Raw genomic sequence first — 25,224 nt, forward strand, 5'->3', positions numbered from 1 at the left:
TGGAACTGTTGGAGCTGCAGCTTCTCTGGGGCAGTAGCTGGGATCTGTCTGTCCTGGAGCTTCCTTCTCAGGAGGGTAGCCCACAAGCAGTGCCCGTGCCCTGAGAGTCCTTGCTGTTGAATATCCGGAAGAGGAGGATCCCTATTGCTCATGGACAGACAGCTGCACCGCAGCGACCATCAGCAATTAATTTTCTAAATCTGAATGGAAAATTTTTACCCTTCTCCCACGAAAATAACACCCTGGCCTCTTATCTGATTAAAAACTTTATTTCCAGAAGCAGAACTGTTTTTAACAGAGTTCAAGGAAGAAGTCTGTCCAAAAAGCCCACACTCCAGCTTTCTAAGCGCCCGCCTCTAGACTAACTCCCTTTCTAAGGCTCTATAACTTTCAAGCAAGGAAACTAAGTAGCCTGGATTCCTACCCTTGAAGCCCCATCTTTAGAGCTCTCTTCTGGGGCTTGGACGACTGCCACTCCACGCTCAGACTTGGTGTCCCAACTTCTCTCCCTTCTACACCTTCATGACAGTTCTGTTTCCACAGGAAAGAGACAGCCCGGATCTGCCTTCTGAAGAGGCCGTTTCCATGGGAAACAGGAGAGGAGGGGGCTCTGGCAAGCAGCAAAGGTGCCTTCATAGGCAGCAAAGCCGCTCCACCTCCTCCTCACAGTCGTAGAATTTTTCAAACAGCTCAGGAGAAGTGCTGTTGCACTCAAACCACCTCCTCAAGGTGCCCAGGGCCCGGAGGGCATCAGCTTTCGTGGGCGGGGGCTCAAAGGCACCCTCTCTGTCCCTCTCCTCGTCTTCGATGCCTGTCTCCTCTTTACACACTCCAGGCCCTGGCTCCTCACCCTCCAGGTCCACAAAGCGGGAAAACTCCTCTAGGCTCAGCCCGCCGGGAACTGGTGGCATCTCAGAGGCTTTGTGCGAGGACGGGGGCGTTTTGCCGGGAGCCAGCCCTTCCTGAACGAAGCTGCTGAAAATGAGCTGAGGCGGCACCTTGGCCCAGGCGGCAGACGCCACGTGCAAGGCGTCCAGCACGGTGATGCCCGCCGCGGCCTCAGCCAGCGAGGTGCCATCCCTGTCGCTTTGGATGGCAGCCAGTTTGCTCAACAGCCGGTGTCGGTAATGGGCCTTAAAGGCCCGGACCACTGAGCTGGGCAGGGGAGGCGTGGTGCTAGAGGCGGCCAGAGGCAAGAGCTTCACGTGGTAGAGCCCAGGCAGGCCTGCCAGTCCCTCCACCACTCGGGCAGCCAGCAGCAAAGCCACCTGTCGGCCCTGCTGTCCCATGTCCCGGTCAAACTGTGCCAACCACTCTAACCAGGGGACGACCAGGTCAGGGTGGTAGGAGGCAGGCAGAGCCTCACTGCGGACCCCAAAGAAGCATCTCGGGGCAGCCTGGAGCCCCCCCAGCAATACTCGCCGCTTCTCAGTGCCCCTGCTGTTGGCACACAGCAGCACCTGTACTTGATCACATGCACCCAAATTGCCAGGCACTGCCCGATACAGTAAGGGCAATTCAGCACAGCCAAACACGTCCTCTGGAGAGAAGTCTTTTAGGGAAAGAGGCAGCTGAGCCTGGGATGTGAGGCCTGGGGGAGGTGGCTCAGGGGGGAATGAAGGAGCAAGAACATGGCGGGCCCCAAAGCCGACGTTGTTTCGGCGTTTCCAGCGGACCAGCCAGCCGATGCTGGGCACGAAGTCCTGGCCCATGATATCGGCCAGCTCCTTGGCTTTGTGGAGCAGCATGGGCCCCGTCACGTCCCAGGCCTTGGCCCGGGCAATGTGGTACCAGCAGAGCAGAGCCTCGTCGATCCCGCTGTACTTGGACTCCCGCTTGCGCTTGCGCTCTCGGTTGGCTGTGCCGCTGCACCAGTCCGCCAGCAGCTTCTCCTTATTCTTGCAGATGCGCGAGATCTGGGGCTGGGAAACCTGGAAGCGCCGGGCCACCTCCGACTGGGACATCTTGGACTCATCCAGAAGTTCCAGTACCTGGATCTTCTCGGCCAGGGACAGGGCGTGAAGCTTCTTCTTGCTGCTCAGCTCCATGGCCTCTCCGGGGCACCTGTGCGGGGAGGAAAGAATGAGCGGGTAGAGTAAGCTGAGGCCGGGAGGGCTAGGAGAGGAGCGCAGGAGGGAAAAGAGATTAGATGAGGACGTGCGCAGGCACCAGGGGAGACTGGACCCGCCGGAAGAGGCAGGAAAGTGGCTAGGCCGAGTGGAAGCCAGCTGGCCTCGTCCCCAGGATGCCAGGGCAGAGCTGGGGAGGGGCGTCTCTCCGCTCAGAAGGACAGGGGAGTCTGGGCTGGGGTCTGGCCTCACTGGGGGAGAAGGATGAAGAGTGGAGGGGACAGCTGCAGAGATAACAAAGGCGCACGGACGGGGGAGGGCCTCGGGCTGGGGCCTCGGGGGCAGGTGTGGGCTACGGGGCAGCAGGGGAGGAGCCCCCGGGAGGGAGTGGGAGGCGGCCTGGGCTGTATTCAGATGACGCCGCTGGGGGCGGGGAGGTGGGTGGATGCACACAGAGTTGAGGTGACAGGTGTACAGACGACAAAGGGGACAGAGGGGGTCTGAAGGAGCGAGGCTAATTTGGTGCCGGGTCCTGAAAGGGAGGCTGGGCGAGGGTCCGCCCTGAGGGGAGCGAGAGGGCAGGGCCGAGAGCGCAGGTGCACGAGCGACAAAGGGCGGGAGGCCTGAGGAGGCTGCAGGCAGCGGAGGGGCGGGGTGTCCCCGCTGGGAGGGTGGTCGCCTGGGAGGGTCCCAGGGCGCCGGGACTATCGCCTGAACCCAGGCAGGCCGGCAGCCGGGCTCCGCGCCCTGGCCGGTCACTCCCCCTCGACCCGGAGTCTGTCGGCGGGGTGGCCCCAGGCGCCCGCCCGCCCGGCCTCCCGCTCCGCACCCACCTCAGGCGCTGGTCCCGAGGCTCCAGCCCCTGCCCCTAGCCCGGCTCCCGAGCCCCTGTCCGGGCGGCGACAGCAGAACAGGGGAGGGATGGGCGCCACGACCCCAAGGGCACAGCGGGCCGAGGGGCTGCGCGGGCGGCGGGCGGGCGCGCGCACAGCAGGGCCCCCTGCGCGCCGCCCGCGCCGGGCTCTCTCCCGGCTCCGAAGTCCGCGGTGCGGCCCTTCTGCACCCACCCGCTGCAGCCCCGCCCCGGCCCAAGCAGACTGGCCCTCAGTGGCGCCCCGTCCCTCCCCCGGCCAAGTTTCAATGGACGCCGCGGAAGTGGCGGTTCGTCGAGCCCCCTGGGGGCGGAGCTTCTAGCGAGGAGGGGCGGGAGGCGGAGCCAGGAACCTGCAGGACATCCCCGGGTGCCTCCAGTAGCCGCGGACCTCGAAGGCCCGACGAGCCTTGTAGGCGGCATGAGGACCACCGAGCTGACTTGGCGTCCCAAAGGCTCCCTGGCCGTGACCCTAGGCCGCCTCGGCTTCTTCGTCTACCAAGCAGGGCTAACGGCCCTCACGGAGTTGTTTTGGGAAAACGATGAAAGGAGAAAATGGATGCAAGCTTTAAGCCACACAAAAGCTGGTTACCATGGACAGCGCTGGCTCGTCTGTCGGCCACGGAAACACTGTATGCCTGGGCCAGTTCTGATTTAGGACGACTAAGGACTAATTTTTATTAAATTTGGTACTTTACAAGATTCAAGTTCTTAAATTCAAGATCTGGTATCGTTCCCTTCCCTGCTAACCTTCAGTCCCTAATTAAACGCAGACGTCTTGATCCGCAGCCCAGCTGCTCTCCAGCCTCACTGCTCCGCATCCTCTGCCTTTCTCACAGGCTTCCGTCTGCAACCCCATCCTACCGGCTGACACTGTCCAACTCTCCAAGACCCATCTCAAATCCCACCTCCAGCAAACCCTAAATTTCCTCACTTTGGCCTGCTATAGCCTTCTTAATTTGAACATTTCTTTTCTGGCTCTTGGACTACTCAGCCGCCAAAGAGCATTCATTGCTTTACTCCCTCTCCGCCTGGCCTACTTCAGTGGACAAGCATGAGGACAGGCTGCGCTCTGCTCCTCACACAATCCCCAGTCCAGAGCACCCTGCTTATTTACTGAACGTAACAGTGCAGGTAGGCCTAGGCTTTCCATACGCAAGGATGACTTTCAGAATGTTCTAGAAAAAAGGATACTTCAGGGGGCCCTTAACTGCTTGATTCAAGTATTTCCTTTAAAAACATAAAAACAGCCGGGCGCGGTGGCTCAAGCCTGTAATCCCAGCACTTTGGGAGGCCGAGACGGGCGGATCACAAGGTCAGGAGATCGAGACCATCCTGGCTAACACGGCGAAACCCCGTCTCTACTAAAAACACAAAAAATTAGCCGGGCGAGGTGGCGGCGCCTGTGGTCCCAGCTACTCGGGAGGCTGAGGCAGGAGAATGGCGGGAACCCGGGAGGCGGAGCTTGCAGTGAGCTGAGATCTGGCCACTGCACTCCAGCCTGGGAAACAGAGCGAGACTCCGTCTCAAAAAAAACAAAAACAAAAACAAAAACAAAAACATAAAAACAACAGTTGGACTTCTAAAACACACACTCAGGACATATATGCTGCCATGTAAGCTGTCAACATGTTCACTTTGTCTTCAGGGAAACTTACTTTGTGCACATCAACGTGCCCTGGGAAAGGCTGCAGGGCTGCACTGCGGGCAGTTCAGACCCTCGGGCACTTGCTCTGGCCTGGGAGCACTGCAGGCAACTGAAGCCACACAGACCCTGCTCCTGCAAGAACTTCTGTGTGTCCCATGGTGATGTCATTAGTTTGCTTATTATTATATAAACTTCTGGTCCTGCTTTAAATGTCTGAGATTGCAAGGTCAACTGTTATAAACCTGTCACCACTTCCATCTATGTATCCAAGACTAACAGAATTTTCTCCAAACCAACTGAAACACAAAAATGGATGTTAAAGTTGATTTTAACCCAAATTTTGTATTGATCAAAACAGCTTCATTGTTCTTTATAACAAGTAATTGTTATAAACTTGAATTTATGTAATAAATTAAGACTAACAAAATAACCAATTTTATATTTGCTTTACATATTGGGGTTCCACAAAAAAATTTTAATTTGGGGGAAAAAAGCTGTATTTCAAAACTTTTTTAAAAAAAAAAAAAACCACCATCATGGAAATCTTAACATGAAATGGCCTTCTTAATGGAGAGAGGCAGGAGATAAACCATCCAGCAGAGGGCTCTGTGTAAAAACATTTATTTTTACTAATGTTTAGAATACAGGAACTAAAGAAAGAAAAAAAAGACACCTCAACTCCAAAGCGACAGTGAGTTAGGGCCTGCCCGCGGCCAACGGGGAAGGCTACTCCAGGGTGTCCTGGCATGGACTGTCCCCCCACTACTTAATGTCAGTGCCACTAAGCAGAAAACTTGAGGAATCAGGGTGTGAAGACCTTACCAGCTGCTAGCGAGCGTGCAAGGGAAGAAAGGGATGTCTATGTGGCTTCCCCATGAGCTGAGAGCCAGCATACACGGGGCAGGTGGCAGAGGCTCCCAATTCAGTTAAGAGCAGGAGGCTGAATGCCCAGGTCCAGGAAGAACAAAAAGGGGATTTTGGAGGTAGGCTTTTTTGTCGTGTTAAAAAACAGGCACATTATCCATCTCCCTGTAGCCCCCGAGCTGCTGGCCTGGCCCCCTGATCCTTCCCCTCTCCCCACAAAGCCAAAAGGAATAAGAAGGGAGGCAGAAGATGAGAAATTCCAAGGGTAGGGAATGCTTCAGTCACTGGAGACCGCCCATAAGAGTGAGCCAAGAGAGCACTGGGAGTAACAAGGTGAAGCTGCTGTTCCCCCTGGGGTAGGGTGGAGTGGGACAGGGCAGAGCCAGGAGGGTGACTGAGAACATCCTGACTCCAGCAAAGAACCCTCTGTAGCAGGAACAGAGGGCCGCAGAGAGCCACTCTGGAGGAAAGAGGTGAGGCTATGTGGCACAGGGGCATGGAAAGCTCCTTGTGGACGTGGCCTCAGCTTGCTCGCTCCCAGCTCCCTGGCCTGGCTTGCCTCTGGGGGATGGGAAAACTCTGGAGACCAGAGTGGAGGAAAAACAGAGAGAAGTGAGCTGCTCTCCCACTCTTTCTAGGAGGACACTGTTTGAACCCTGTGATCACCAGGGCCTGGGCCCAAGGCAAGCAGAGTGAATGCACTTAATGGAGAGCAGAGAGAAACTGGGCCACACGTACGCCTAGGGGCAGTGTGTTGCTCCTTTCTCCCTGAGGGCCTGGGGCCAGAGGTGGTCAGAGCTGCCACCTCAGCTTGCAGCTGCCAAAGGCAGGCTGGCACAACCACCCCAAGGTTCTCTGGACTTGTGAAGGAGAGGAGGAATAAGGGAAAGATGGGTATGAAATATGAAGTGGAGGAGAGAAACAGCCTTAGATATGTCGGGGAGCAGGGGGTGGCCACATCAAGAGGAGTTCTGGTTCTGGTAGATGGAAGCTTTCTCCTTCAACAGGTCCAGACATAGATGGCAGCTCCAACTTCCTGCAGAGAAGCAAAATGGGGTCAGGATGGGTCCCACACAATCCCTATCTGCTTGCAATTCCTCTGCTCTTGATACCCCATCTCTATAGCAGGATCAGCTACAGGTAGGATGAGGGATGCTCTGCGGCAGGAAAGTTCCATGGTTTCCTGAGGTGGGATAAACCTCTAAGTCTTCAAATATTGTGAAATATCCTCCTCAATGGAGATGAAAGAAATCATCATCTAGAGGACTTCAGAATACCAGTGCCCACGCCCTCTTGGCCCTATTAAATCAGAAGCTCTGGCAGTATGAAGAGGGCCTGGGAAGACAGAAGTTTGTCAAGCTACATCAGTTTTTTTTTGAGACGGAGTCCCGCTCTGTCGCCCAGGCTGGAGTGCAGTGGCCGGATCTCAGCTCACTGCAAGCTCCGCCTCCCGGGTTCACGCCATTCTCCTGCCTCAGCCTCCCGAGTAGCTGGGACTACAGGCGCCCGCCACTTCGCCTGGCTAGTTTTTTGTATTTTTTTGGTAAAGACAGGGTTTCACCGTGTTAGCCAGGATGGTCTCGATCTCCTGACCTCGTGATCCACCTGTCTCGGCCTCCCAAAGTGCTGGGATTACAGGCTTGAGCCACCGCGCCCGGCCGCTACCTCAGTTTTAAGACTTGTGTAGTTTCACGAAAAAACACAAAATAATTGTCCCTTAAGAAAAACAATTGGTTCATTCCTTGTTTATTAATATTTACTATGGCTGAATTCTTCTAATTTTTTTGAATAAAATTAGTCCTTAATGCCTTGAAATGATAAGCAAAATTATACATATGTGCATGTGGACATTATTCTAGGGGAAAGGATCCACAGCTTTTATCAGCTCTTCAGAAACATGTGACTCAAAAATGTAAGTCCTTTCTAACCCAAAGGTCAATAAGGTTGGCAAACTTTTCTGTAAAGAGCCAGAGTGTTACATATTTTAGCGTTTGTGAGCCACATACAGTCTCATGCACATCTTTTTTTTTTTTTTTTAATTCCCTTTATTATTTTTTGTCAAAACAAGAGTTTCCGCTCTGTTGCTCAGGCTGGAGTGCAGTAGCATGATCTCAGCTTACTCCAACCTCTGCCTCCCAGGTTCAAGCAATTCTCCTGCCTCAGCCTCTCTAGTAGCTGAGATTACAAGTGCACAGCACCACGCCCAGCTAATTTCTGTATTTTTAGTAAAGACAGGGTTTTGCCATCCTGCCCAGGCTGGTCTTGAACTCCTGGGCTCAATAGATCCCAAAGTGCTGGGATTACAGAGGTGAGCCACAGCACCCAGCCAGTTTTTAAATTTTTTTTTTTTTTTTTTTTGAGACAGAGTCTCGCTCTGTCGCCCGGGCTGGAGTGCAGTGGCTGGATCTCAGTTTATTGCAAGCTCCGCCTCCCGGGTTTACACCATTCTCCTGCCTCAGCCTCCCGAGTAGCTGGGACTACAGGCGCCCGCCACCTCGCCTGGCTAGTTTTTTGTATTTTTTTGGTAGAGACAGGGTTTCACCGTGTTAGCCAGGATGGTCTCCATCTCCTGACCTCGTGATCCGCCTGTCTCGGCCTCCCAAAGTGCTGGGATTACAGGCTTGAGCCACCGCGCCCGGCCCAGTTTTTACATTTTAAGGGCATTTTTTTTTTTCAGGCTAGGCGCAGTGGTTCATACCTGTAGTCCCAGCACTTTCGGAGGCTGAGGCGGGCAGATCACTTGAGCCCGGGAGTTCGAGACCAGCCTGGGCACCATGGCAAAACACTGTCTCTACTAAAAATACAAAAATTAGCCGGGTGTGGTGGCATGCCTGTAGTCCCAGCTACTCAGGAGGCTGAGGTGGGAGGATTACCAGATTACCTGAGCCCAGGGGAGTGGAGGTTGCAGTGAGCTGAGATCATGCCACTCCACTCCAACATGGGCAACAGAGCAAGACACTGTCTCAAAAAATAAAAATTAAAAAGAAAGAAAAGGAAAGAAAAGAAACAGCTTGCAAGCTGTTTAAGCTGGCTGTGGCTGGATGTGGCCCATAGGTTGTAGCTTGTAGCTTGTTGACCCTGACTTAGAACCTAGAACATCTGATACTTCCAGGGGTTGCCCCTCAGCTGCCTTAACACTCCAGTGAGGACGCTCGGGCCCGCAGCTCTCCACCACCTCAATGTCCCACGGAACTTTAATAGGAAAGCCATTTTGTAATATAGATAGTCTGTATGATGGTTAAAAACAAAACATAAACACGCGACTTCTCCCCAAAGCAGATTCATAAACTGGGCCTGACAGAAGCTGAGTACTCCCCTGCAGCTGTTAAAGGACTCTCAGACTTTGTCAGTGGCCTCATTCTCTAGAGGGGTGACAGCAGTTTGACCAATATGTTACAAGTCAGCTTACATCACACAATGAAACACTTTCTCTTGCCTGTAATGCTGGCCCACATCCTTTGTGCACAGTAACAGCTCCTGGGCATTTGTGTTCTGAGTAAGCTCCTGAATTTCTGTACAGGAGGAGTTTATGCACAGAAATCCAGCTGGAAGGGGACTTGTGGAGATGCAACCAATTCTTGGTGCCACCACTGGTTTCAGTGAATAGCTTCCATAAACTTGGACCATTATTACTGTAAGTTATGGGAGAATTCAGGCTCCAAAGTCAAGTCCCTTCCCAATTCAGAAGGGGAAGGGATAGGAAATAAATGCTCAAATCCATCAAATTTCAAGAGTTGACTGTAGAAGCTTCACATCAGATAATCTACCACTTGAGTTTCCATGACTGGTTGGAAGAAAATAAATCATTCCTTCTGGGTGACTGATCTCGGCTCAGCATCTGCTTTCTTCTGGGCTGTGGATTTTCTGTTGTAAATGTAGCTGATAATGTGCAAACACTAAACCCTTTAAGTTGAAATGTTAGGAAGGCATTCTAAACTGAGCCAAGGCAAGGGGCTTTACTCACTAAGTTGGAAGAATATGTAAGTGATAACATAAAGAACATAGAACTCAGTATTTTCCAAGTAACTAATAAAATAATTGTTCTGAGTAAAAGATCTGGGCAACTTACCTTCAGGGGGCTCAGACATGGACGGGGTGAGACAGTACATGTGGTAGCCACGATCGCAGTCATCACAGAAGAGCAGCTGGTCCTGAAGTAGGCAAGAGGGAAGAGGATGGGGATTGAATGACTGATGTGCCTCAGGCCACTACAGGAAGTGGGAGGGCTTCTGTGACATGGCTATTTCCAAGAGGGGTAGGTAGCAGGTAAGAACAGATGCAGGAATCTTATGTAGGAACCACGCTGTCCCTCTCTACCGCAGATCCAGTCACTGTCATCTCTCACTTGAGTCCTTTCAGAGCTCCTAATCGATCAAATCGCCTCCAGTTTTTTTTTTTTTTTCCTAAAGCCCAAGCTCTATAGGTATATTTTTTTGAGACAGGGTATTGCTGTCACTCAGGCTGGAGTGCAGTGGTGCAATCACAGCTCACTGCAGCCTTGACCTCCTGGGCCCAAGTGATCCTCCTACCTCAGCCTCAAGTAGCTGGGACTATAGGCACACACAACCACACCAGCTAATTTTTGAATTTTTCTGGAGAGACAAGGTCTCCTTATGTTGCCCAGGCTGGTCCTCAATTCCCAGGCTCAAGCAATCCTCCCACCTCAGCCTCCCAAAGTGCTTGGATTACAGGTGTGAGACGCCGTGCCCAGTGACTATTTCTTTTTGAGAAAAGGTCTCGCTTTGTTGCCCAGGCTGGAGTGTGGTAGTGTGATCGTGGCTCACTGCAGCCTCAAACTCCTGGGTTCAAGCGATCCTCCCACCTCAGCCTGCCAAGCAGCTGGGGTTAACATGTGTGCCACCACACCTCACTAAGTTTTAATTTTTTTTGTGGAGACAGGGTCTCCCTATGTTGCTCAGGCTGGTTCTGAATTCCTGGGCTCAAGTGATCCTCCCGCTTCAGCCTCTCAAGTGTTAGGATTATATGCATAAGCCTCCATCCTTGTCCCTACAGTCTACCCTCCACACAGCAGCCAAAGTCTTCTTTTAAAAATATAAGACAAGGGCCAAGCGCGGTGGCTCACGCCTGTAATACCACCATCTTGGGAGGCTGAGGCAGGTAGATCACCTGAGGTCAGGAGTTCGAGACGAGCTTGGCCAACATGGTGAAACCCGGTCTCTACTAAAAATTAGCCAGGCGTGGTGGCGAGCGCCTGTAATCCCAGCTACTTGAGAGGCTGAGACAGGAGAATTGCTTGAACCTGGAGGCAGAGGTTGCAGTGAGCCAAGATTGTGTCACTGCATTCCAGCCTGGGTGACAACAGTAAAACTCCATCTTGAAATAAATAAATAAATATAAAATAAAATATAAGACAATGCCAAACATGGTGGGTTCACGCCTGTAATCCCAGCACTTTGAGAGGCCAAGGTGGGAGGATTGCTTGAGCTCAGGAGTTTGAGACCAGCTCAGCAATATGGCAAGACCCTGTCTCTATCAAAAATATAAAAAAAAGAAGCCAGGCATGGTGGTGTGCATCTGTGGTCCCAGCTACCTGGGAGGCTGAGGTGGAAGGATTGGATTGCTTGAGCCTAAAGGGAGAGGTGGTAGTCAGCTAAGATTGCATCGCTGCACTCCAGCCTGGGTGACAGAGAGACTCTGTCTCAAAATAAAAAAATAAATACATAAAGAATAAATAAACAGCCGGGCGCGGTGGTTGACACCTATAATCCCAGCACTTTGGGAGGCTGAGGCAGGCGGATCACCGGACGTCAGGAGTTCGATACCAGCCTGGCCAACATGGAGAAACCCCATCTCTACTAAAAATACAAAATTAGTCAGATGTGGTGGCACGTGTCTGTAATCCCAGCTACTTGGGAGGCTGAGGCAGGAGAATCGCTTGAACCTGGAAGGCAGAGGTTGCAGTGAGCCGAGATCGTGCCACTGTACTCCAGCCTGGGCGACACAGCAAGACTCCGTCTCAAAAAAATAAATAAAATAAATAAATACATACATAAATAACCATGTCACTTCCCTGATTAAAACCCTTTGACAGTGTCCTATTGTACCTAGAATAAAATCCAAGGCCCCACAGATCTGGCAGTGCTTGCCTCTCTCATCTCATCCCCCGCCATCCTCTCCCATGCCCTATCATTTGGCTTGTCCACTATAAGGCCTTGGCACTGGCTGCTCCTTTCCTGGGACTGCTCTACCTCCAAATCTGCTTGACTGGCTCCTTGGTATCACAAAATTTCAACACCAGCATCCCCCTCCCAGAAGAGCCAAACCTCACCATCAAAATAAATCACTTATGCAATTATTCTCTGCCACATTACTGGTTTCATTTTTTTCATGGCACATTATACAAATCTCACATCCTTGCTTATTGTTGTTCCTGTAAGAATGTAAATCTCATGCGGCAGGGACCTTGTTTGTCTTTAGTATCTTTAGTGCCTAGAACAGTGTCTGACATAAAATCAGCACTCAATATATATATTATCTGGCAACAAATCAGAGTTCTGACTGAGATGCTAGGGAGGGGCATGTGGCATGTAGGAGGGATCTTGCTCCCTTTTTAAAAAAAGAAAGCTCACTTTAGAGGGAACTGTGCAAACAGCAGTAAAAGCCCAGAAGGAGCCATGCTGAGGAGGGGGCGGGGATACACACGTCATTCTCAGAGGTGCCGCAGATGTTGCAACATTTGCACTCGATGCACTGCCAGCGGTACGTCTTCACTGCCGCCATCATCACGGGGGTAAACTGGAGGCAAGATGGATGCCCTATAGTGGGGGAAGTGAGAGAGACAGACAGTTGGAAATGCAGGGGGAAGAGAGGAGCTCCTGCTTGTGGCTACATCTTCTCTTGGTTAGGTAAAGTGAGGTGGGCTGGTTATGACAGCACTAGAGGCCAGCAAGCCAAGAGCCCCTTGGGGACTGGGCACAGCAGCAGCCTTCACGGGAGGCAGTACCTGAGCGGCCACAGTCAGAACAGGACACCAGCTCCTCGGGTTGTCCCGTCTTCTTGTTAATCTTTGAGTCCCCCAGGCAGAAGTCACAGTAGTTGTTGGGCAAGGCCAATCCATCAGGACCCTTTTTGGCTGCAGAGAGAAAGACTTTTGATGACGCCCATGGGGTCCCTGAGCCACTCAACACCCATGCAAGGAGTGGTTTTCATAACCAGGCCAACTTCTGCTTGCCCACCACTTCTGACACCTCAGCTTACATTTCTGCTCCTCAGACCTCTGGGAAACAGGAGTGGGTGGCTGGGAGTCTTCCTTGTCCTCGCCCTCCTCCTCAGCCAAGTGGGAGTGGGCATAGTGGTAACTGAGGCCTGGTCGGTTCTTGTAACGTTTTCCACAAACTGAGTGGGGAGAAGATTGCAGAGAAAGGTGTTAGGATACAAGAGTAACATGTCCCCACCCCTGCAAACTGTGGGGGCTCCACCTGAGGCAGAGGGCAACCATCCCTTCCCCTAGCAGCTCTACTCTGGGACAGGCCTTAAGTGATGGCCCCTTTCCCTCAGCCACGAGCATCAAGCCCTGGGGCTCTCTAGCTTCTGGGACTCTTTTACCTCCTAAACTCCAACCCCATGGCCACCACTGCTCTTCCATGTTGACTTTTGGGGGCTTAGCCCTCGCCCCATCACTAGTTAGTTGCTCTGGGATATAGTAACAGTCTGGGACGCTCCAGGTCAGGAAAGGGAAGGATATTCCTATAAGTCTTTGGTGTGGCAGGAAGGGGGAAAAGCGGATACAACTCCAAACGTTTTTACCCATCAGTAAACGTGGGAGGCTCAGCTACCCCACACAGACCATGGAGCCCATCTCCTCTGAATGTGCGTAAACAAGCAGGGGTGGGTTTCTTGGGGATATCCTATCAATGAAGCCAGTTGGGCAGTTGTCCCCAGAGAAATTCAAACACACTCCCACATAATTGCCCTGTCCAGGCCTGCCAATCAGCAAGGAAAGCAGATCCCCACGAGGCATTCTGTCATCTTGACAGGTAATACCAAGAAGGGCAAGGGGGCCAGCAGGAAAGGAATGGGGAGAGAGGATGGCAGGAGGTGGTGGGGCAGTGGGGAACATGAGCTGACCACCAGGTGCCTGATCTGGGGAGGGAGCGGAAGGGTCTGATTGTAATGGGCTCCTGATAATGCTTCTGAAGCCACCCCATGCACTGGGCTGAGCAGCTCTAGGAGTAGGTTTGTGGGAGACAAGCAGTGGTAAAGGCAGCCTCCAGGACTTTGAGGAGTAGAGCACAGCAGAAGTTCCACTGCTCCTACCCCCATGCCATTCCAGAGATTTTAAAGCTAGCATCCCAGGAAATGAGAAAGGCAGGAGGAACAAGGGAAGAGGGAAAAAGGGACAGGAAAACCACAAGTCTGAAAAGTTGAGAGAGCTACCTCTCTGGGGCGCTTTCGAGGTATGCTTTTGTTTGAAACTATCTGAAAGACAGAAAGAAAAGTCATGAGAAGAAGGCCTTGATACACTTGAGACAGGAGCAGCATCAGCAGGAAAGCGGAGCAAACGAGAGAGAAACCCCAGCGGCGATGGTGCTCCCAGGGTGGAGGGACAGAAGCGGGGCAAGGCAGAGAGAAAGAAAAAGAGAACAGACGTTGAAAAACTCAGTGTCAGACCCCTGGGGCCCTGGCTTAACTGAGGCCAGGAGACCTGCAGGCTGTCTCTTGAGAGGCCAACCCTGCCTGCTGTGGCCCCCACAAGCAACCCCACCCCAGAAGATGGCAGAAATCTTTCCCAGAGCATGCAGGTCCCACCCGTCATATAGCAGGGCCCCAGGCCTCCCAGGGGTCTCAGACGGAAGCAGTCAGCAGGCAGGACAAGAACCCAGGTTTGTTTTAATACTCTGGGCAAAAACATAACCCTCCCTCCTCTCATAGCCTGAGCAGGAGCTGGGTCCAAGGCAAGGTCTACCCACCCACTTGTGAGGCACTCACTGTCACAGGCATACGGTTTATCCCGGTCCTCCAGGATGGAAGCATCCAGCTTCTTACGGGCACTGCCCACACCCTTACCCTGCCAAGAAGAGCAAAGAGACACCCTTATTGCGGTAGCTGGGCCTGAGGAGTTAGACTCTTTGGGAAGTGGCTGCTAATCTCACTTGAAATAAAACAAGGAATTCCCTAGGCCACCCTGTCCCAAGATGCAGGTAGCACGCTGGCCCCTCACCTTGGATTTCCCCTTTCCCCGACGCTTGGGAGTATCTTCTTCATAGTCTTCATCATCGAGGTCATCCAGGAAGTCATCTGGTTCTAGGATCCGCTGAGTGGACAGCAGGGTTAGCATGGGTAGAAATATGTGCATCCAAAAGCTCCCCTATGATGAGATTGGCCAAGGCCACCCAGAACCTCCTCTGTGACCTGGTCCCACCCACAGGGGAATGAGCCTCATTTCTCACCAACGCCCTTCAAGCACCCTACAATCCTGCTCCTGCTCCCTTCCATACTTTGGGATTTCTTTCCCCTGTGCTTCACATTATTTCCTTAGCCTGAAATGCTTTCCCTACCATGCCACATGGCCAAATCAAATAGCATGCTTCCAAAAGGTTGCCCCGATGCCACAAGCAGCCATGCCCTCTCCTGCCTCTGATTGGCCACCCTGGGAGCACATTACTGGTGGTTCTGTCCTGACACTCGCCTCCTAGTTTAAATGAAAATGTTGTTGCTTATGTGTGTGACTTTGTGGGAAGTTTTTTTTTTTTTTGAGACGGAGTTTCACTCTTGTTGCCCAGGCTGGAGTACAATGGCGCAATACTGGCTTACTGCACCCTCCGTCTCCTGCGTTCAAGTGATCCTCCTGCCTCAGCCTCCCAAGTAGCTGGGATTACAGGCATGCGCCAGCATGCCCGGTTAATACTATATTTTTAGTAGAAACGGGGTTTCTCCATGTTGGTCAGGCTGGTTTTGAATTCCCAACCTCAGATGATCCACCTACTTCGGCCTCTCAAAGTGCTGGGATTACAGGCGTGAGCCACCGTGGCTGGCCATGGGAAGTTTTTTTTTGAGACGGAGTCTCATTCTGTCGCCCAGGCTGGAGTGCAGTGGTGCGATCTCAGCTCACTGCAAGCACTACCTCCCGGGTTCATGCCTGAGTAGCTGGGACTGCAGGTGCCCACCACCACACCTGGCTAATTTTTTTGTATCTTTAGTAGAGACGGGGTTTCACCATGTTAGCCAGGATGGTCTTGATCTCCTGACCTCATGATCTGCCTGCCTTGGCCTCCCAAAGGGATTACAGGCGTAAGCCACCGTGCCCAGCCCATGGGAAGTTTTTAAACTGCTTTGTTTCAGCTTGTCTGTGAAATGGGGAACACAGGACCTCCCCCATAAGGTTGTACAGACTAAAGGAGAAAGGGCATGAGAAAGCACTTAGCCCAATGCTGGCATATTTATAGCTCTTATTTTTATATATAGTCTTATCTTCTCTGTTGGCAGAGACCAAGTGTGTTTCACTGTGCAACCTCAGGGACCAAAAAACTTTGTGACACAAACTTTTGTGATAAAAGAGTAAAGTATTTAGGGATAAAAGTTTGTTTCCCTCCCTCCCCAGACAGGGTCTCCCTCTGTTACTCAGGCTGGAGTGCAGTGGCATGAGCAGAGCTACAGCCTCAATCTCCTGGGCTCAAGCAATCCTCCCACCTCAGCCTCCTGAGTAGCTGGGACTGCAGGTGTGTGCCACCATGCCCAGCTAATTTTTTATTTTTATTTTTAGTAGAGACAAGGTCCTGCTATGTTGCCTAGACTGAAAAGTTTTTGATATATGCATCTTCCTCTCAAACGGTTTAGCAAAGACAGATAAGGCAAATGTGGCAAAATGTGAAACTGATAAATCTAGGTAAAGAGTATACGGTATTTCTTTGTACTATTCTTGTACCTTCTGGTTTTAATTTTTTTTTGTTGCCCAGGCTGGAGTGCAGTGGCATGATCCCGGCTTACTGAAGCCTCCAACTCCCAGGCTCAAGCAATTCTCCCACCTCAGCTTCCCTAGTAGCTGGGACAACAGGCACATGCCGCTATGCCCGGGTAATTTTTTTTATTATTACTTTTTGTAGATATGGGGTCTCACTTTGTTGCCCAGGCTGGTCTCGAGCTCTTGGGCTCAAGCAATCCTCCTGCCTTGGCCTCCCAAGGTGCTGGGATTATAGGCATGAGCCACTGCACCTGGCCTCTTTTAATTTTTTAAATGAAAATTATATATGTGTATAATAATAACGTTCTGTGATAAAAGTGGATGAATGAGTGAGAGTCTATACTTAGAAGCAAAAGAGAAGCCAGTCAGTACCTGACAATAACCAGGGATTGAAGTAAGAACAGAACTGCAGGGGCCTGCTTCCTGGACCCCAGCTTCTGTTTCAGTTCTAGAAACTGCATGGCCCCAGTGAAGAGGAGGCTGATTTCCATCAAAGCTCCCTTAGCCACAGGGATAATCTTGTACCTTTCGCGCTCGACTGTTGGTCACAGGAAACTCGCCCAGGCTGTCATCATCAACTCGGGGATCCGGGGCGCCTCGCTTCTCCAGGGGGTCAGTGCGCAACAGAGCCTCTAAACTACTGCCATCCTGAGAGATCAGCCCCTCCTTCTTCAGGGTTTGGTCTGTGTCTGCAAGCAAGATCAGGATGAAGCAAAGCTCAGAATGGCTGAAAGCAGACTGCTCTGAGTCCACATAATGCTAGGGCTTACCAAAGGTCTGTCACTGTCTTTTGTTCCCCGGATGCCCAGGAATTAAGACACCCTAGTTCACTTGGCACCATAACTTATCTGTTTACCTGTCTCCCCTTCTAGACTAAGCTCTTTAAAGGAAAGAATCACATCATATTCACTTGAGTATATTTGGGATCTAGTACTGGGCCTGGTATATCGTAGTGATTAGCAGGCTCTAACCATGCAGCAGGCCACGCCTCTGCGCAGGAAGTATGTGCCTTACCTGGCTTAATAGATGGGAAGGAAAGTCGTGGATCCTCAGGCGGATGGGCTCGCCGCTTTTTCCGCCAGCGCCGGGCAGGGTAGGAGTACAGCTGTCCAGAGGCCAATCCTACGGCAGGAAGAAAGATAGAAGTCAGGCCCTAACCCAGTATTAGAAAATAATACCAAACACTTTCTAATTACGTAGTCTCCCCCTTTTGAGTTCTAGAGCAAGGGAGGAATTCTGACAGTGAGGGCCTAGGGGGTTAGATGGAACAGTCTGTGGAAAAGAAAAATAGATATATAAGCTTAGGGGCCTTGGCTAATACATAGTTCTCCAGACACACAATGGCCTCAGCAGGGTAGAAAACAAAGATGCTGGTATCAACCTATCTGCTTCATCCTCCCTGCGTTTCTAACCACAGGAAGACCATATTCATCCATAGGTGGAAGGCAGTAGGGAAAACCCTATCAACTGTCTCATCACCTAAGATGAGGAGGCTTCTTCCTCCTTATGCTCCTGAGTCCCCTTCTCCCAAGTCTGGACCCTCACCTGGACCCCGGTGTCGCTTTTCCATCCAGATGTAACAATTGCTCTGGGCTACTCCGGTCTGTGAGTCCAAGAAAGGCAGGCGCACGCTGCGCTCAGCACAGAGGCGAGCGTTGTAATTGTGGCACTGCTCCATGGCATCTTTGTAGTACTGCTCCCCAAGGCTGCAGAGAAGATAGAAACCAGGCGTGTGTGTTGGAGTGAGGAGCATAGGGTGCTGAGCTATTCCTCTCCCCTGTCATCTGCTTCTCTAGAAGGCTCAAGGGACTGGGAGGCTGTCTCTTCCATTCTATTTGCCTCCACTTCTGCCTCACGGGACACCAAGCCCCTTTTCTAGGCCACCATTAGGAATTACTTTACGAATAAATTACTATCAGGAACACATGATTTCATCATATGTCTAATCAGACTTAAGTCTAACCCCCAAAGAGGGTAAGGAACTAATGTTCACTCCATGTGTCTCACAAGCCCAGCCCTGTGCTAGTTAAGATGTTGTTTCTCTTAACCCTTATGACGCTGAGAAGCAAACAATAGTCCCCCCTAAGTTCCTCCTTATTTCCTCCTTCCTAGAATCACCTCCCAAATAAACTACATGCTCCCACATCCTTGCCCCAAGGTCTGCTCCAGAGGGAAAGAGTTCAAGGTCTAGGGGGCTTATTAAAATGTATTCAGCAAACTAGTAAATCCATACAATGAAATTCTATTTAGCCATAAGAAGGAAGCTCTTCACATACTGATATTAAAGAATTTCAAGTTAACTAGGGACAAAAAGCAAAGCAAGGTACACTGCTGAGAAGTGTCAAAGAAAGCTATCATTTATGTAACAAAATGGAAAAGAAACTGCAGGTCAGCAGGGAGAAAAAGTGGGTGACTAGGCCATTTCCTTCCATATGCCTTTTTATAGCTTTTGAATTTTGAACTAGGTTTTTAATCAACTAATTAATTTTACATTTATGGAAGATATCTACAAGTACCTGAAGTTCCTTGAAGTTTTTATTGAGCGCCATCACTGATAAGAAACTTGTTTGCTCTAAGGCCCATCTTAGGGTGCTTCTCTATTCTTACAAAATAAAATTATATAGGAAAAAATCTCCTTGGTCTCAAAAGACTCAATTTGAAATCTGAATCAAGGGTAAACCTTTAAGTGGAAAACTGGAAAACTGCACAGTGCCAGGTTCTAAGAAGCATGTACGTAGAACCTATCTTGTTCTCATCTTGCAGGGTTTAACCAGGACTTTGGTAATGGAGGTTAAACAAACTCTATCAGTTCATATTTATATTCAATCAATCTATGTTGCCCAAGCTAGACACAAACTCCTGGCTTAAGTGATCCTCCTACCTTAGCCTCCCAAGTATCTGGGAATAGAGGCATGTGTCACAGTACCTGGTGTCAATCAATCTTAAACCAAAGGCAGAACTGATTTCTTTCTCATAGTATCTCCAATACTCACGAAGATGTCTGAGATACAGTCAGACCTGACTTGAGAGTAAAAAGACCTGGCTGGCCTGCAAGTCACCACATGAACATGGACATTTAGTCAACCCAGGTGGACCTTGGCTATTCTTCTATAGATTGAGGAGGTTGGACCAAATGAGCTTTGACATATCAGGATTTTACAAGAAACAGCCTGGGGATGAAACAGCAAACAGATTAAGTCTCTGTGGTTTCTGTCCATAACTCGGGCTACACCAAAAAATCCTGATCTGGAATGTGATGGGGGCCTTCAGCGAGCAGCCACGATAGACCACTGCATAACTTACCATGTGCCCAGCAAGTAAAAAAGACATATAGCACACACAGAGATGGCAACGCCACAAATACGGCCTGGTATGATTCAATGAGCTGTAATGACTGTAATCTGAGGTAGGCACGAATCTCACGTTGGAGAGCAGAATGGAGAAAGCAGCCTCGCCTCTGCGAGCTCGCCTTTAGGAGGCAGCCACGTCTTCACCACACAGAATAAAACTGGATAAACAAGGCTGAGTGCCGCAGCTCCTTTGTTTCTGCTGATGGGAATTGATACTGACACTGGAAGTCAAATGGAAGGCAGGGCCAGGCTGGCGAGGGCTGCAAAGTCAGAGCAAGGAGGCTGGAAACAGTATTGGGAGGAATGAATGAAAGATGTTCTGTCAGGGCTCTTGTGAGCTACGTGGGATCTCAAAAGGTAAAGCAAACAGTCTTGGGGATACAAGGGCTGGGAATGAAACATGGAAGTGTTTGTGAGGGGAGAATCTGATGAAGAGAGAACAGGACAGGATGAGGGTGAGCTCTTAAGAACTTAAGGGAGGCTGGGCACAGTGGCTCATGCTCCATCACTTTGGGAGGCCAAGGCCGGTGGATCTCTTGAGACCAAGACTTAGAGACCAGCTTGGGCAACATAGTCAGATCCCATCTCTACAAAACGTTAAAAATAAATAAACCATCAGCTAGGTTTGGTGGTGCAGGCCTGTGGTCCCACGTAGTCCCTGGGGTGGATGAGGTAGGGGAATCATTTGAGCCTAGGAAGTTGAGGGTGCAGTAAACCAAGGTTATACCACTGCACTTCAGCCTGGGGGACAGAGGGAGGCTCTGTCTCTTAAAACAAAACAAAACAAAACAACAACAACAAAAACTTAAGGCTCCAGTACCAAGAAATGTCAAGTTAACATTAACACTGTTCTCTCTCTCTCTCTCTATATATATACATATATATCTTTTCGAGACAAGAGTCTTGCTTTGCCGCCCAGGCTGGAGTGCAGTGGCGCAATCTCGGCTCACTGCAGCTTCTGCCTCCTGGGTTCCAACGATTCTCTTGCCTCAGGCTCCCGAGTGGCGTGCGCCACCATGCCCAGTTAATTTTTGTATTCTTAGTAGAGACAGGGTTTCACCATGTTGGCCAAGCTGGTCTCAAACTCCTGACCTCATGATCCGCCCACCTCGGCCTCCCAAAGTTCTGGGATTATAGGCGTGAGCCACCGGCCCAGCTTCATTTTTTTTTTTGAGATGGAGTCTTGCTCTGTCACCCAGGTTGGAGTGCAGTGGCGCAATCTCGGCTTACTGCAACCTCCACCTCCTGGGTTCAAGCGATTCCCCTCCCTCAGTATCCCGAGTAGCTGGGATTACAGGCGCACGCCACCACGCCCAGCTAATTTTTGTATTTTTAGTAGAGTGGGGTTTCGCCATGCTGGCCAGGATGGTCTCAATCTCCTGACCTTGTGATCCGCCCGCCTCGGCCTCCCAAAGTGCTGGGATTACAGAGCCACCGCGCCCAGTCGCCTCTTTCTTTTTTTTAAGACAGAGTCTTAAAGTGTCACTCAGGCCGGAGGGCAGTGGTGTGACATCAGCTCACTGCAACCTCCGCCTCCTGGGTTCAGGCGATTCTTGTGCCTCAGCCTCCCGAGTAGCTGGGACTACAGGTGTGTGCCACCCCACCTGGCTAATTTTTATAGTTTTAGTAGAGATGGGGTTTCACCATGTGGGCCAGGATGGTCTCGAACTCCTGACCTCAAGCGATCAGCACGCCTCAGCCTCCCAAAGTGTTGGGATTATAGACGTGAGCCACTGCACCCAGCCAAGACTTCCATTTCTGACATCACATTTGGCAGGGACAGAAACTTACAAATAAGAAAATTCTTAAGGCCGGGCGCGGTGGCTCACGCCTGTAATCCCAGCACTTTGGGAGGCCGAGGCAGGTGGATGACCTGAGGTCCGGAGTTCAAGACCAGCCTGGCCAACGTGATGAAACTCCATCTCTACTAAAAATACAAAAATTAGCCAGGTGTGGTGGTGGGCACCTGTAATCTCAGCTACCCGGGAGGCTGAGGCAGGAGAACTGCTGGAACCCAGGAAGCGGAGGTTGCAGTGAGCCAAGATCGTGCCACTGCATTCAAGCCCGGGCCAACAACAGCGAAACTCTGTCTAAAAAAATTAAAAAAAAGAAAAGATGAGCCAGTGGTCCGACCTCAACATACTCAATGTATAACATCAGCTGTCAGAAGACTACGTACACTATAATCAAGAGAAGTGCCAGAAAATTATCTCCAAATTAACTGGAAGAATGGAAGCCCCTTCTTAAAGGGATAATTCTGCGGGAGTACGTATTAATTGTGATCTGAGGCCCTGTGCAGCTAGAAATGAGGAGGAGAGAGTTGGTTTCTCATTACTGGCATTCAGGAATTAGTGGCTGGTGATGCTCACAATCTCTACAGTTTTTCAAAGAGAAACAAGATGTCATGCTCTGTTTAAATGGGCAACCCCTCACTTATGACACAACTTGAAAGCACTGGCAACCCTATTTCCCCGAGGAAAACCTTCCAACACAAAGAGCCTCACTACGTTTAACTCTCAAAACCTAGGCAAGTCTGATACTCCTCCAGTACAATGAGAATCTTTCTTTTTATTTTTGGAGAAACTTGTGTAAAACATCCCCTTACAATGGGATGAGGGAAGTCAACAAAGACACAGGGAAACAAAGAAAGAACATCTGAGTCAGAAAGGATAACTGGATAAATGGTAGATCAACAGTGTCATTTCTAAATTGAGAAAAATGTCAGCCTGAAGAGAGAGCTGGGGAAACTGGAGTGGGCAGATCAGAAAGACAATAGTGTTGGGAGGAGGGGTGGCTGAAAGAGACAGCAGGATAGAGCAGAAAGCAACTTAAAAAAAAAAAAAAAAAAAAAAAAACCACAAGAGGAGGAAAGGCACTTAGCTTAATGGAAGTGGGAAAGCATTCTCAAAGAAAAGGCTTCAGGCAGGAGGGAGAAGCAACTTACTCTTTAAAAAGGCCCCTAGGAAGAGAGGGGCTCAGGCCACGACAAAGACAGATGAGAAGCTGTGAGTCCCTTAGAATACTTACCGAACCTTTACCTCATCACCCAGCCAAAATCCAAAAACCCTGACTGGACAGTTAGACACCACTCAATTTTCCCACCCTTGCACCAAGCCCAATATACCCATTAAAAGAAGCTCTATTCGCCTACCGGGCATTAACCCAATCTAAAACTCATTCTGATTCTCCTGTAGGAATAAATCAAGTCAGTCCCAAAGCATCTTTAACTCACAGGAAGCAGTTCATAGGTCAGTGTCCATGGCCCCAACAGCTATTAACTTTAACTTTGCTTGAAATCTGACCAGCACAACGGTATCGCATCATAGGAAGAATGCCCACTTAGATGCCCCTTTAGGCTACTAAGCTGTCCTGAACGGCTTTGGTTCAGTTGCAGGTTTTTGATGGTTGCCACTGGAAGGCGCCAAGGCCCACTCCCCTTTTGGATCCGCTCCTCGACAAATGCTTCCCAAGAATATTTGTAGTCTTAGGTACCTGCCACCCAAGATCCTCCCAAACATCACGGGGCTGCTTGGAACTGAAACAGCCAGCCCCGCAGTGCACCCCACAGGGGCCGCCGAGCCTGTTGCTGCAGCGGACGGGACGGGGCGGGATGGGCGGCGGGTTAGCCGTGGGGCCGCCCGGGCCTCGGCCCCGCTCCTCCGGACTGAGGCGTCTCGGGAGAGGACCGGGACGGTGAGTCTCGCGTGCAGGCAGGGCGCCATGCTCTGGAAACCGTCAGCCCCGAGGAACGCTGAGGCCACACAGCCCAGCAGAGAGGCTGCCCGTCGGGGCTCCAGTGTGCCCCCATCAGGGCCTCCACAAGTTTCCAAAGAAGCGCAACGTCTTCTCCGGAGTCTCCTATTGCCCTCCCCACCAGGAGTCGCAACATGGCCTTCCCGGGGATGTCCCTCTCTCCGCCTAGTCCCTTTCCCCACAGCCCCCTACTCCCAGGCCCTTTACAAAACCTGCCGCCCTAGGAGAGAAAGAAACCACCACTCACAGCTTCACTACATTCTCCACCACAGCCGCCATCTTCCCTGCTCCTCTCCCTCGGGCCGGGAGGCCCCAAAGTCCGCAGCGCGCAGGCGCCGGGACCGCACCGGGGTACCAGGTTCCTCGCCCTCTGCGCAGGCGCCGTCCGGGCGCGCGCACGAGAGCGAGCACCGAAGAAAGAACTTTAGGCCTGTTCCCGGGGGCCGGGTAGGACCCCACGGGAGCCCGACGCGCAGGCGCAACCGGAGACTGGCGTGCGTCCCGGAGCTTCGGTTCGAGGGCCGCCTCTTCTATTTAGAGCAACAGGAGGCGGTGCCGGGCGCGGTGGCTCACGCCTGTAATCCCAGCACTTCGGGAGGCCGAGGCGGGCGGATCACGAGATCAGAAGATCGAGACCATCCTGGCTAACACGGTGAAACCCCATCGCTACTAAAAATACAAAAAATTATCCGGGCGTGGTGGCGGGCGCCTGTAGTCCCAGCTACTCGGGAGGCTGAGGCAGGAGAATGGCGTGAACCCGGGAGGCGGAGCTTGCAGTGAGCCGATATTGCGCCATTGCACTCCAGCCTGGGCGACAGAGCCAGACTCGGTCTCAAAAAAATAAATAAATAAAATAAAAAAATAAGAGCAGGAGCCGGGCGCGGTGGGTCAGGCCTGTAATCCCAGCACTTTGGGAGGCCGAGGCGGGTGGATCACCTGAGGTCAGGAGTTCGAGACCAGCCTGGCCAACGTGGTGAAACCCCCATCTCTACTAAAAATACAAAAATTGGCCCGGCATGATGGCAGGTACCTATAATCCCAGCTACTCGGGAGGCTGAAGGGGGAGAATCGCTTGAACCTGGGAGGTGGAGGTTGCAGTGAGCTGAGATCATGCCATTGCACTCCAGCCTGGAAGACAGAGCGAGACTCTGTCTCAAAAAAAAAAAAAAAAAAAAAAAGAGCAGGAGGAGGGCAGTCACAGTGGCTCCCAGCACCGTGGGAGGCAGAGGCAGGAGGATTGCTTTGAGCTCAAGAGTTCGAGACCAGCCTGGGCAACATATCGAGGCCTCTTCGCTACTAAAAATTTAAAAATTACCCGGATGTGGTGGCGTGCACCTGTGTTCCCAGCTACTCTAGAGGCTGAAGTGACAGGATTGCTTGAGCACAGGAGGGTCGAAGGTGAGTGAGCCATGATTGTGCCACTGCACTCCAGCCTGGGCAACAAAGCCAACTCTGTCTCAAAAAAACCAAAAACCAAAAAACAAAAAACAGCCCAAGTCAATCTTCAACTATCACCTCTTTTCACCCTTTAAAAGCAAATAGTACTCCCTATCTCTGTTACCTTGTTTCTAGGTCCCGCTTCCATCCAGTTTAATGGGAACTTTGTTCCCACCTGTTCCCTTGAAACAGCTCCTGTCACCACGACCTCCCTTTCAGCAGATTTAGAGATCTATTTTCTGTCCTCATGGGCCTGTCGACCCCCATTACACCGTTGGCCACTCTCTGCTTTTCAAACTCTTCTCCAGATC

General features: G+C 51.2%; 2 protein-coding genes across 5 annotated transcripts; both read right to left on the reverse strand.

Moving 5' to 3' along the window:
* Positions 1–253: 253 nt before the first annotated feature.
* Positions 254–4,907, reverse strand: TIGD3 (tigger transposable element derived 3). 3 transcript variants are annotated; one of them, XM_045372130.3, is made up of 4 exons: positions 4,599–4,907; positions 4,135–4,170; positions 3,533–3,589; positions 254–2,064 (listed from the first exon to the last, which is right to left on the reverse strand). In XM_045372130.3, exons 1-4 carry the CDS (start codon positions 4,754–4,756, stop codon positions 633–635), a joined length of 1,683 nt encoding a protein of 560 aa, XP_045228065.2. In that variant the 5' UTR covers positions 4,757–4,907; the 3' UTR covers positions 254–632. The 3 variants fall into 3 exon arrangements, with proteins under 3 accessions (XP_045228065.2, XP_045228066.1, XP_065385487.1); XM_045372131.3 differs by lacking the exons at positions 3,533–3,589; positions 4,135–4,170; XM_065529415.2 differs by lacking the exons at positions 3,533–3,589; positions 4,135–4,170; positions 4,599–4,907 and adding an exon at positions 2,903–3,105.
* A 286-nt stretch (positions 4,908–5,193) lies between these two features.
* On the reverse strand, positions 5,194–23,790 carry DPF2 (double PHD fingers 2). Of its 2 annotated transcripts, XM_005577294.4 has the most exons (12): positions 23,724–23,790; positions 17,919–18,079; positions 17,388–17,495; positions 16,899–17,062; positions 14,634–14,726; positions 14,402–14,480; positions 13,850–13,891; positions 12,671–12,808; positions 12,417–12,545; positions 12,116–12,228; positions 9,522–9,603; positions 5,194–6,488 (listed from the first exon to the last, which is right to left on the reverse strand). In XM_005577294.4, exons 1-12 carry the CDS (start codon positions 23,753–23,755, stop codon positions 6,412–6,414), a joined length of 1,218 nt encoding a protein of 405 aa, XP_005577351.1. In that variant the 5' UTR covers positions 23,756–23,790; the 3' UTR covers positions 5,194–6,411. The 2 variants fall into 2 exon arrangements, with proteins under 2 accessions (XP_005577351.1, XP_005577352.1); XM_005577295.4 differs by lacking the exon at positions 13,850–13,891.
* Positions 23,791–25,224: the final 1,434 nt, after the last annotated feature.

This window comes from Macaca fascicularis, chromosome 14, assembly GCF_037993035.2.
Source record: "Macaca fascicularis isolate 582-1 chromosome 14, T2T-MFA8v1.1".
Classification (NCBI taxonomy): domain Eukaryota; kingdom Metazoa; phylum Chordata; class Mammalia; order Primates; family Cercopithecidae; genus Macaca; species Macaca fascicularis.